The sequence below is a fragment of the Dipodomys merriami genome, unplaced genomic scaffold (assembly GCF_024711535.1).
Source record: "Dipodomys merriami isolate MVZ:Mamm:240054 unplaced genomic scaffold, mDipMer1.0.p SCAF_2, whole genome shotgun sequence".
In the NCBI taxonomy this organism is placed as follows: domain Eukaryota; kingdom Metazoa; phylum Chordata; class Mammalia; order Rodentia; family Heteromyidae; genus Dipodomys; species Dipodomys merriami.
Genome location: NW_027203381.1, coordinates 102,820,215 through 102,832,769, shown reverse-complemented (window position 1 = coordinate 102,832,769; position 12,555 = coordinate 102,820,215). Strand labels below are relative to the sequence as shown.

Genomic DNA, 12,555 nt, shown 5'->3' with positions numbered 1-12,555 from the left:
ACTGCTGTTTAATTAATTAAGTCCAGGTATAATTATTTATCTTTTACTATCTATTGGATTTACTTCTAGAATTATAAGAAAATTCTAATTATTACAAAGGATGGAAACCACGTAGTCTATGTGTTATTGGGTCTGGCTTACCTTGCTTAGTATAATTTTTTCTAGGTCTTCTTTTCCTTATGGTTGGGGCATTGCTATTCTTTCTGATGAAAACATAGAATTTTATTGTGTATATATACTACATTTTCTTGATCTATTTGTTCACTGAGGGCCACGTGTATTGATTCCATATCTTGTCTATGGTCAACAATGCTGCAACAAACATAGTTGTGGACCATAATAAGTAATGAGTAGAAATGCCAATAAAAGACCATCCATCCAAGTAAGGCCCTGGATCAGATGGATTCACAACCAAATCCTATAAGGCCTTCATAGGAAAACTTACTCCAATACCCTGTAAACTCTTCAATGAAATTGAAAGGGAAAGATCAGTACCAAACTCAATCTGTTAAGCCAGTATAACCCTCATCCCAAATACAGACAGGGTCTCATCAAGCAAAAATATTTCTAGACACATCTCTTTGATGAATATCGATGCAAAACTTCTCAATAAAATTCTGGCCAACTGAATTCAACAACTAGCCCAAAAAAAGCCATACAAGATGATCAAACAGGATGCATTCCAGGGTTGCAAAGCTGGGTGAGTATATACAAGATAATTAATGTAATTCAACACATCAAAAGGAGCAAGGACAAGAACCACATGATCATCTCAATGGACACAGAAAAAGCATTTGACCATATCTAACAGCCTTTTATGATACAAGATCTCAAGAAGGTAGGAATCCATAGAACATTTCACAATATAACAAAGGCTGTATATGACAAACCTACAGCCACCATTATACTTAATCATGAAAAGTTAGAACCGAGCCAGGTGCTGGTGCTTCATGCCTGTAATCCCAGCTTCTCAGGCTGAGATCTGAGGATCATGATTCAAAGCCAGCCTGGGCAAGAAAGTACATGCCACTCTTATCTCCAATTAACAATGAGAGAACTGGAAGTGGTACTGTGGTTCAAATGGTAGAGCACTAGAGCCTTGAGTTGAAGAGCTCAGGGACAGCATCCAGGCCCAAAGTTCAAGACTATTGATCGACAAAAAACAAAAAAGTTAGAATCATTTCCTCTAATATCATGACCAAGACAAGGATGTTTGCTTTCTCCACTCCTCTTCAATATGGGTACTGGAATTCCTAGCTAGAGCAATAAGGCAAGAGACAAACATCAAGCGGATCCAAATAGGAAAAGATGAAGTAAAATTCTTCCTCTTTGCAGATAACATGATCCCCCATAGATTCCTCTCCCAAGTTACTTGAGCTGTTCTAAAACTTTAGCAACATAGCAGCATATAAAATTAACCCACAAAAATCAGTAGCATTTCTGTATGCCAACAATGACAAGAGCAAGACTGAAATCAAGAAAGCAAATCCTTTTGTAATAACCTCAAAAAATACCTTGGAATTAACTTAACCAAAGATGTAAAGAACTTCTGTGATATAAACTTTTAAAACCTAGAAAAGGAAATTAAAGCAGATTTAAGGAAGTAGGAAAACCTCTCATGCTCCTGTATTGGAAGGATTAAGGTCATGAAAATGACAATACTGCCCAAAGCTATCTACAAATTCAATGCAATACTCCTCAAAATCCCAACAATGTTCTTCAATGATATAGAAGAAACAATCCAATTTTTTTAATTTAGCTTTTTGGGGGCATCGCTGAAGCTTAAACCGAGGTTCTCATGCGTGCTAGGCAAGTGAGTATTATCCCTGAGCTATACTCCTAGCCCATCACATTTCATTAAAAATGAGTTTCCCAAGAGCGGGCAGTTTGACTTAGGCTACACTGGACTGTGTGAGGAATGTCAGACAGGAGTCTTTTTTCACATCATAGTTGCTTTCATGATGTGGGAATAAACTCCTGGGGCAAAGGTCACCTGTTACAGCATTGCCTCTTCACCTTCCAAGGAAGCATTCTGTTCTGAATGACAACTTTCAGAGTTCCTGTATTTTATCCAAATGGATCTTAACAACCTTCAAATTGTTAAGGGAGTTCTTACTAATACTACAGTCACCTGTGTGAATATTAATACGGTCAAATATCATTATTCATACCACCCCATTATTATGTATGTGCATTTGACTGTTCATTTGAATCTCAGATTTTATGCTGAATGGTACAGTCTTAAACATACAGATATTTGTGACCCATTATGTAGTTTATGCCTGTCATGATAATCTACCTCTGTGAGCAAACCACCCTGATTCTTATTACTATAAAACAATGTTTTGGGTTTTTTTTTTCTTTTTAGGTTCATGAAAGTCAGTTAGATGACAGTAATTTAGTCACAGCCAAACTTCGTGATGTGATATCTGAGTTTCACTTAGGAAGATTAGAAGATTGGGGAGGGCGTGAGGGCTGGAATCTGTACAGATTTCCTCACTTATATGTTAAGATACGATCTTGGATAGACTGGGCTCAGCTTGGGTTCTCATACATGCGCCTCTCCCTGTAACTCAGTTTTCCCATCATTAAGAGTTGGGTTTTGGGAAAGAGGAACACACAAAAAACTTCACACATCAAACAAGGAAGTGTCTAGAAATGAGTATCCAAAGATATCAATGCAGAAGCTGTAGCGCATCATATCCACTACAATTTCTTGAGATACACAAGTTTAGCCGAGTCAATGTAAGAAACATTAGACTCCATTTCTTGAAAGAATGTTCAGGTCACACTGAAGAAGCCCATGCGGCATTGGAGATAATGGTTGTGGCCATCTTTAAGAAATACAACCTGAATATTTCCACTTGTTGACTTAAAATGAAATTACTTATGTTCTCTTTGTAGAGGAATATTTGAGAGATCACAGATAAATAAAAGTGTATGAGACACACATAGAATGGTTAATATTCATAAAAGGAGATCATCGAAGGGTAAACAAAGGAGGAGGCTGCAATGCTTGATAAGAAATGTACTCATTATCTTGCCCATGTAATTGTAACCCCTCTGTACAGTATGTTCACGAAAAAGAAAAAGAAAAAAAGAAAAAAAAGAAAAAAGCCGGAAGTGGCACTGTGGCTCAAGTGGTAGAGCGCTATCCTTGAGCTGAAGAGCTGAAGGACAGCATGCAGGCCCAGAGTTTAGGCCCCATGACCGGACCCAAAGAAGTAAAAAGTAAAATTATAAATGAGAAAAAAAAAAGGAGATCATCATTTTATTTCATCATTAATCCAACATTCTTGTATTTTTCCCATTTAACACAGCATAGACTATACCTGGCACTTTTTTTTTTTTTTTGTCTGTGTGGGTCTTAAACTCTGGGCCTACGCACTGTTTCTGAGCACTTCAGCTCCAGGCTACCGCAAACCACTTGAACTATAGTGCCACTTCTGTTTTTTTGGTGGTTTTTTGGAGATAAGAGTCTTACAGATTTTTCTGCCTGAGCTGGCTTTGAACTGTGATCCTCAGATCTCAGCCTCCTCTTAGTGCTCGGCAAAGTACCTGGTTTTAACTGAATATGTTCTCAAAAAAAGATTTTCTGGAGGCCATATGGTATTTTAAAACTAAGAAAAAATTTATAATAAAACCCATATGTTGATATTTTCTTGAAACACATAATCCTGGACTGAGTGCCTCAGGAGGCTTTAGTTTGAGAGTAATGAGAATTATGATTACCCTTTGGCTGACGCCCTGGCCTTCTGGCTCACTTCAGAAATCCCACTGACTCCTTGACTAAATTGACTTCATTTATTAAAATTAGTTGTTGACTCCTGTGGATATTTATACATATAAAATTGAGCTAATTGGTCATGTCCAAATTGTTCTAGCTGGTAATCAAAGTTCATTAAAAATTGGCCACACTTACCTAATCCAGCCCTGTTTTCCTGGACTATACCCAGAATGGCCCTGTGGGATAGGGTCAGAGTTCAACCTGTTCTACTCAATCTGCTCTATCAGCCAATGTTCATAGCATTTTTGCTGTATCTATGCTTTTTGTTTGGTACCTTTTCATTTCCGTGTTCATTCTTGAAGCTTCCCTAACAACCCTGCCTTTTCCTCAGTTGTCTGACCTAGAACGGTCTTTTCCCATAACACTTTGTCTGAATCACTCATTTTACTACCTTGCATCATTACACAAGTGCATTGCACATCCTCGCTTCGTATTTCCTCACCTAGTTCCCAGATTCTAGTGTAGAAGGGGATGCTGTACACTTTCCCACACCTAGAGGAATGTCTCTAAGAGGAGTGCTTCAAAGATCACTGAGATCAAAGAAAGATGAAGAGAAATGAAAGGAGGGAGAAATTGTTTTCTAAGTTCAGAGGCTTAGAAAGAGAACAAATTATTTAAACAACTTCTAATGTCTTGATCCTGGAATTGAACACCCTCTTTCAAAGAACCAGATTGCTAAAAATCAGTTCATTTTGAGACTTAGCTATTTGTCAGAATCTTACAGTAAGGTTATTATTGCTTAAATATTAAGTTATTGTTACAAATTGTCTTGATATTGAGTCATGCATATTTTTGATGATTGCTATGAAGAAGAATTGAAGGAATTTCTGCATGTTTATGCAACTGTAAGATTTAATAGTCTTTGCTTGTCCCTCCTGTCATAAGCTATGAGAAGAACAATTAAAAACTGAAGCTCTGAAAACAAGCAAAAAGAAGTGAAGGCAAAGGAGAAGCCACTAGCTTGATGGTCAGTGATTTCTAGGGGTGTTGCATCCTCATTTATAAAACAAAAGACTTATATTGGGTGACCCAAGAAGTCTTTTCCTCTTTTAACACACTGTGAACTTCAGAATTAAGTAAATGAAGTCCTTTTCTCAAGGGCTGAGAGGGAATTGCTGTTACTTTTGAAAAGGTTCCATGTAGCTGCAAGCAAATGGATACCAAATTCCAAAGCTTTCACTAAACCATGCCTAGAACAGTTTCGGCTTAAATAATTCATGTTGAGAGGATCAAAACTAATGAAACTCAAAATGCCAGGAGTGTAAAGCTTAGTTTAACAGAAATAGGGAAGGTGGGTAACTGTAGCTTTTGTTGATGGTATCACTTCCTTTTATTATCAAGAGAGAAACTGAGTCCCAGTAAATTACCATGGCTTGCTTAAGAACACACATAGTGCTTGACATTTTTGTTTTTGGTGTTATGTTGCTATCTTTTATGTGTTTCATTTAAAAAGAATATATCTTAGAGAAAGGGATATTCAATGTAATGCTTTAAAGGACAAAATGGAAATATAAAACCTATTATATCGCATCTGATCTTCCAAAATCCTATAATTATTTTGTTTCTGTCCTAGGATGCTGTGAATTATGTCTAGGACTGTACTCATTATAGGCAGATAACTCTAAAAATGAATTATACTCATAGTCCCAAATCTTATAATTTCTGATAATCCGTATTTAACTTTTATCTCTTTTTATAGATCCAGATGAAGATGATTTCAGTTTGACTAATAATATACATAGTTTCCATGAAAAAAATTTACAAGGAACTTCCTATCAGGTGAGTAATGTAAATAGTCAAAGCTTATATGGTGTTTTATGAAAATCATCCTGTTATTGAACTTTATAATATGCTAGCTATAGTGTACAATATTTAGACCGCCTTGTAGATGTTTTAAATTTAGTTAGAGTTGGTTGTTTTGTAGTTGCCATGCTTGTATTCCTGTGAATTGGATCATAAATTTTAAAAAAATATACTGATGACGAGATAATAAACCACTTTGAGATAATAAACCATATATGTAAATCATCGTGCTCTAGAGCATTTTGGTAAATAATCATGGGCCTGTTAAATTAGTACAGTGGAAAGTTCTCTGAGGAGAACCCATGCTAAGTGCTTCCAAATGTTGGGCAACCTTGAGTGTAGAGCTTGCACCTTGAGACTTCACATTGATATAAAACCCATATTGTGATTCCTGACATATTCCTTTGATGTTGCTTTAATTAACATTTCCAGCAATTAAGTTAGCCTAAACGTTGGATCTCCCTAATAATAATATTAATGAATAAATAGTTTCTATCCATCTGGAAGTGAGGAAGATTATACAGGTCAATAGAGCTATTAGAGTGACTTTTGTTATTCTTCTCACAGTTATAGGGTCCTCTTGAATCACATGTTAGTTTTATTAAAGTAGTTGGAACTGACCATCCAAATTTAGAGTTGACCTTCCATAGTGCAGGAGACTGGTCAATAGGCAGAAGATATAATATGTGAATTCTGTATTGTAGGTAGATTTCTTGAAGAGAAACAGCTCCCATGCCTAAATCCAGGCTAATTTCCAAGGTTTGGGGGGCACTCTAATGAATTAGGCAGTGAAGCTTAACGTTGATCAACTACAGTTTCTGCAGGTTGTTCTGATACTGATGGAATTATACATTTATTCTTTTGAGTCCTGCTAACACGTTGCCTGAGCATACAAAATTCAATCAGTTCACCCAAAAGTACTTGCATCAGAGCTCTGAATTCAGACAGTATGCTTGCTTTGTATCTTGGCTTAGCTTTTTGTGACTTTTGGTAAAGCACTGGTCCTTTATGCTTCCATTTGCATATCTCTGTCAAACATGTCTATAAAAGATCATGTATCTCAGGACTGTCAGAAAGGTGGAGTAAGATATTTCTCTAAAGTACTTAGGTTTGTGGTTGGCATTTAGTTAATATTTAAAAAATATAGTTATTGTTGCTCCTCTTATTTTCTCCTGTGTACCTCCTCCTCCTTCTCTTCTTTTTCCTCTTTGCGAAGACTCCATGATACTTTCATGCATGCGCCTGGTAGATTATTGCTGAAATATACAGGCAAAATTTCCTAAATTCAGATGAGGTCTCAGATAAATATCTAAGTGAAACATAATTTGATAGCCAGGAAAAATAATGGCTGGTTTACAGGAAGAGCTCTCCAGACATGCCGTGTGCCAAGAGAATTTTTTTCTTTAGGTTCTCAGCAGAAAAAAAAAATAGAATTACCTGTTTTAAAAAAAAAAGAAAATAATGTAGAAAGTTCTTCAAAAGAAAATGATGAGCGATAATTTTTCACCCTAATGCCAATGTTTTTGGAGGTTTTAGTGGGATAGGGAGTGTTGATTCTTGAGTACTAACTATCCAGTGGTAATATGTAATTTAGTATTAAATAATATTCAAAAGGAATTCATACTGAATGGCACACATTTAGAAACCAACTCATCCTGAAGTCCTCACTTGAGAGTAAGAACTGATCTTATCTATCTTCACTTGCTCTTCTTATTCTTAACAGATATTCATTTGAACTTTACCAAGAAATGTTTATCTGTAAGACTAAACATTTTGGCTTACCATAAAGTGTCTTGTAAAGATGGCATTCATTTCTTGTGGTGGAGGAAAAGTGGGTGCAGTGTGCCTTTTGAAAGATGAGGAAGGAAGCAAATGATTCTCTGATGGAGAAGAACATGTGCTATGAAGGGAGAGACTACCCTCTGCCATGGGCAGAATATATATTGTGAGCAGAGTGTAGATCATGGGCAGAAGGTAGAATGTAGCAGTTTTCTGCTGTCTCGTTAGAAAGAAAAGGAGCATTGCAGTAGTGTTTCTGCAAGAAGCCTGAGCACTGTGTGTTTCAGACTCATTTGAAAATGCAGATTTCTGAGCTACACTCCTATCCAACTGCATTGTTGTTATGAAGGCCTAAAATCAAGTACCTGAATTAGAAAATTGCCTGGGACTGGGACAATCTATGGACATCATCCAGAGATAGGATGCCCCATGCATTTTTCACTCAGTGAAGCTAAACTTGGCTTGGGTATGGTCTTGGCAATCAAAAGACTCCTAGAGAAAGTGAAGTTGCTTTTTGCTTCTTATTATTGCAATTCTATGTATTCATTATACAATTCAAATACTTAACCTAGGAAAGATTAAAATAATATATACTTATTTTATTTTACAGTGCTAGAACACTAAACATTTTCATATGGCCATTTCACTATGTTACAAACTGAATGTGAAATAAGGAAGGCATAAAGCTCTCAAAACATGAATTGAAACATAAAGTTACAATTGTGATGTGATCATATCTACCACATACATTTTGGATACTGGGAAGTTCAGAGTAAAATTCAAACCTATAGTAAATTCTCAAACAGAAGTATTCAGGAAGATGCAGCCTTCATGTTTCCCAAAGGAAAGGAAAGCTCTCCAGCCTGGAAGAAGGTAGAAGGAACCAAGGGACAGATGAAGATAATCCTGGAAGGCTTTCTTCAGCATGGACTGCTTTCATGAATTTTTCTTTGTTCTTGGCCTGGGGTAAACTTGCTAGACAACTAGGCTAGTAGGAGCAATGCTGTTGGATAGAATTTGAAAAAAACCATCTGCTTAGGATTGTGATCATCACACTGATCATAAAGAACATCTTGGATTCCCCAGTATTTGCTTTTGTATCCTTGTTCTTGTTTGTTCTTCTCTGGCAACATTCTGTGGATGGCTCAAATCTTGTGGAGCATATTGAAAAGGGTATAAAATATGCAGTAATGCAGACTTTGGGCTAATATATTTTCAAAAATGTTGCATGCCTCATTTCTCACGTAAATTTTTAGGTTGCATTCAGCCTTCGGAGCGCCATTCATATTCATGATCAAAAAGCAGGCTAACATTTATTACCTTCACTGCTGGAGATATTAAGCACTGTCAGGCAGCCCTGCTCAAGATTAAACCAAAACATTTACCACGGCTTCTCCCCATACCCTCCCCAAGCTCCTTCTAGAGTGAAAGATAGTTTTGAGCAAATTAATTAAAATACATATGTGGATCTGTAGAGTGATACATTCCTCCTTATATGGTAGTGATGAAAGTATTAAGGGTTACTTAAATATGTATTTTAATGTTTTCGTTTCTTTCATGCATGTGTTTCTAACGCATTTATAAGATTATTTCTTTGTTGCTTTGTATGTCCCTCCCCCACAGTGTAACCCCCGCTTTCACTATATTTGATGTCAGTATAACATGTGGAGGAGATGGGGACAAACAAGTCGTTTAAGGATTCAGGTGGACCTGTTGCAACAATGAGAAGTACAAAATGTCATGTCAAAACCAACTTTACAATGTCGGTGTGGGGGGGGGGAGGGGGGTATAATTGGTTGGGGGGAGGGGGGAGGCTGGGAAGGGAGGTGAAGGGTAAACAAAGGAGGAGGCTGCAATGCTTGGTAAGAAATGTATGCATTATCCTGCCCATGTAATTGTAGCCCCTCTGTACAGTATGTTTTCAAATAAATAAAATTAAATTAATTTAAAAAAAAAGAAAGTATTAAGGGTTAGAGCACTCTACACCCATTTCAACTATTGTTTACTTAATTCTTTTAAGGCTTTGAATTCCCAAAGTGCTATGGGAACCAGTTCTGACAATGAGAATGCTCACAGAAATGAACCAATTGCACATTCTTGTAACTTAGCCCGCCCCAAGTTCCAGATAATAGTTGGCAGCCTGACAATGTAGCCCAAACCTAAACATGTGACAAACCAAAGGTGCAAAGAATAGCAAAATAAAATTCAGTTACTTCAGACAGACTGTCACTTTTCTGCTTCTGGCCTCTTAATCCTTGGTTATAACTTGTCTACATAAGCCAAATGTCTGCCTAGAGTTAAATGTTACTGTACCCCAGTTTGCCTTATCTTTATATGAGCCAGAAAAGTTGACTTTATATTTTTATTTAAACTTTGAGCTTCAGTTTCCTTACTAGTAAATTGGTATTCTATTATTTTTTATAAGTACACAAGTTAAAAAAGCATATGAATACTGTTTCCTGAAGTGATCCCATCAACATTGACAGACTCCTTTTGTTAAATATCTTTTTGTTCCATTGAAGGACTTCATCTCATAGTAAAACATTAAAATTCATATGCTGTAGTCATTTAAGATGCTACAAAAATTACCTCAAACTATATAATTTTTTAAGAACAGAAATTTATCCGTCACAGTGGTTGAAACTCCAATCCAAGGTTTCAGTGTCTCTTCTTCAAAGATGATCGCTTCTTCCTGCATCTTCATATCATGGAAAGGAAAATCAACTTCAACTTTCCTGGCTCCTTTCAATAGCCCTCATGACTTGGTCATTTTCCTCCAAGTTCTAGTGGTATTACCTTGTGTACTAGTTTCTAACATATGAATATTTTGTGGGAAATGGCAACTTTGAGACAAGAAAACTCTGTGTCTTATAACCACAATCAATGTCCATTGCTTAAATCTTGAAGTGCCCTGGGTAGAAACTGTGCATCATACCAGGTTCATGGAATTTTCAAAAGAAGTAGAAAATGATGGTAGGAAACTTAAACTGATAAGCCCTATATGTAAGATACATATATATTCATATATATATATATATATATATATATATATATATATATGCACACACATGCCATGTTATGACCTGAGATGTTTTCCAATTCCAAAAATACATTTGGTTTGGGATTAAATGGTACCAGAGATCCAAAGATAGCTATTGATTATGTGCCAGCTAGAATAGGGCACTAAGAGATTACAGAAAACCCTGCTTCATAATCATGCCTTTGATCAATCCTTCTCTCTTCCTATCAGTCTTTCATAATTTTTTAAATCATGGCTTGGGAATGCAGTAAATGAGATGACAGGAGCACATCTAACATATACATAAAATATATCACATTCAGTACACATGTATTCCAGAAAATGTACATATAGTCCATATTCACATACACATATTCCTATATTCATTTTTTGTGTATATGCATGTAATCAAAGTCATTCACAAAGTCATGACACATCAATCAGCATATTTGATAACAAGACAATAATTGTAATTGAGACAATGGATCCTTTTCCAATTATTTTGATAGCTGTGTAACTTTTTTTTTTTCAATTTCACTTTTTTTTTTTTAGATTGCTGTCTCCTTTTCCTTTTCTAAGTGTGATTTCTGAACTTTGGTATCTGTCTCTTTCTCAAAACACCTGTTGCTCATGAAATGATGAGGACTTTCTCCCAAGATCCTTCTACTTAGTGAGGATTGCATCTCTCTCTTCATTTTAATTAACACAGCTTCCTGTTTACAGCTACCACTTAGAAAGCCTAAAACACATCCTTCAAAGAAGGATGCTACTTGAAAATTTCCCTCTAAAATTTAGTAATTTTTCAGAGTTAGGGAAATTTTAATAATGTTGGAAAGAATTTGTTGTAAGACAGTTATCTCTTACAATATTAAAATCCTCAGATAGCATCGAACTATCTTTCTTTCTCTGTAGAGCCATTGCTAGACAGAGGTTCATGGAAAGGACATGTTTTGAATGCCTGGCAAATTTCCTGAGCGATCATTCACATTGGCAAGAACCAGAAATGATGGACTTGAATAAACTGTACATTCTATTTATAGTACTTGTCCCAGACAGCTTTACAAGAACACTGCAGACTAAATTATATAATGTATTTGATTATTGTTTCCCAAAATGACAATGTAATACAGACTTGCAGATTTTGTGCCAATAAATACCCTGAACAATCATGTTTCTTTATGTAGGGATGAATATGATAAAAGTATCTTTATTCATACTCTTCTTATCAAAGATAACCGATATATTATTAACCTCTGAATTTGGTAACAATTTTCTTCTTGATGATTACTTTTTTGTCCAAGGGCTGATAGCTGTACTAGATAGGGAGAGGTGATGAAAAGGTACTATGTAAATGTTACTCATGCTCTGTGAAAAGTAATTGAATTCTGCCCTTGCTATTTCCCATGCCTCTTGAGTTTTTAATAGCTAGTTAAGTATCAAAAACTGTGAAAAAATAGATGAATCTCAATGAGTATCAAAAGGACTTCCAAATTAATCTAAAGGTATGCACTTGGGAAGACTAGGAAATATATTAATAATAAATAGACACAAGAAAAGTGAATTAATGGACCATACCACTGGTTGTATTCTTTAACCACTAAATTCACATTTCTGTGTCTCAGTTTCCTCATTTTAAGTAACATGCTGCACTAGTAAAAATATCTTCAAACTGTAATAATCTGTGATGGCTCATAGTTCATTCCCACATTTCCCCTGTGACTTTTCTAAGGTCCAAGAATTTGTAGTAACACGAAATATTTCTTTAGTCTTACACTCACCTTCATTGAAGAACAATGGATTTTTCTGATTGATCTTCTTACTTTTCAGCTGAGGGAGCTGAAGTCTGGAGGAAGTATATGGCTTGCTAAAGTTCACACAGCTAGCCACAAGACAGAGCATGAACACAGAATGGCCAGATATTTAGAGCAGGCTGATTATTACAGGGGGTGTTTTTCTCATATGTGTCTCATGCTTATTTCCTGTGTATGTCTCTTTCTGCCTGTTAGAAATCCCATAGGTGATAACAATTATTTCACTTATGAACTAGCTCTTAAATTTTCTACTATCTGACTTTTTTTCACATATAGGGAGTGTACTTACAAAGAGAAATGCTCTTATGAAGAGTTCTAAAAAGTTGTTCAAAATTTCAGAACAGGGGATAATACAC

The 12,555-nt window shown here is 35.9% G+C and overlaps 1 protein-coding gene across 1 annotated transcript in view; it reads left to right on the top strand.

The window, feature by feature from the left end:
- Positions 1–12,555, top strand: part of Samsn1 (SAM domain, SH3 domain and nuclear localization signals 1) — a 133,874-nt gene that overhangs the window by 28,606 nt on the left and 92,713 nt on the right. The window contains exon 5 of the mRNA XM_070030490.1: positions 5,487–5,566. Within this exon, the coding sequence (XP_069886591.1) occupies positions 5,487–5,566 (80 nt within the window). The remainder of the gene's footprint in view (positions 1–5,486; positions 5,567–12,555) is intronic.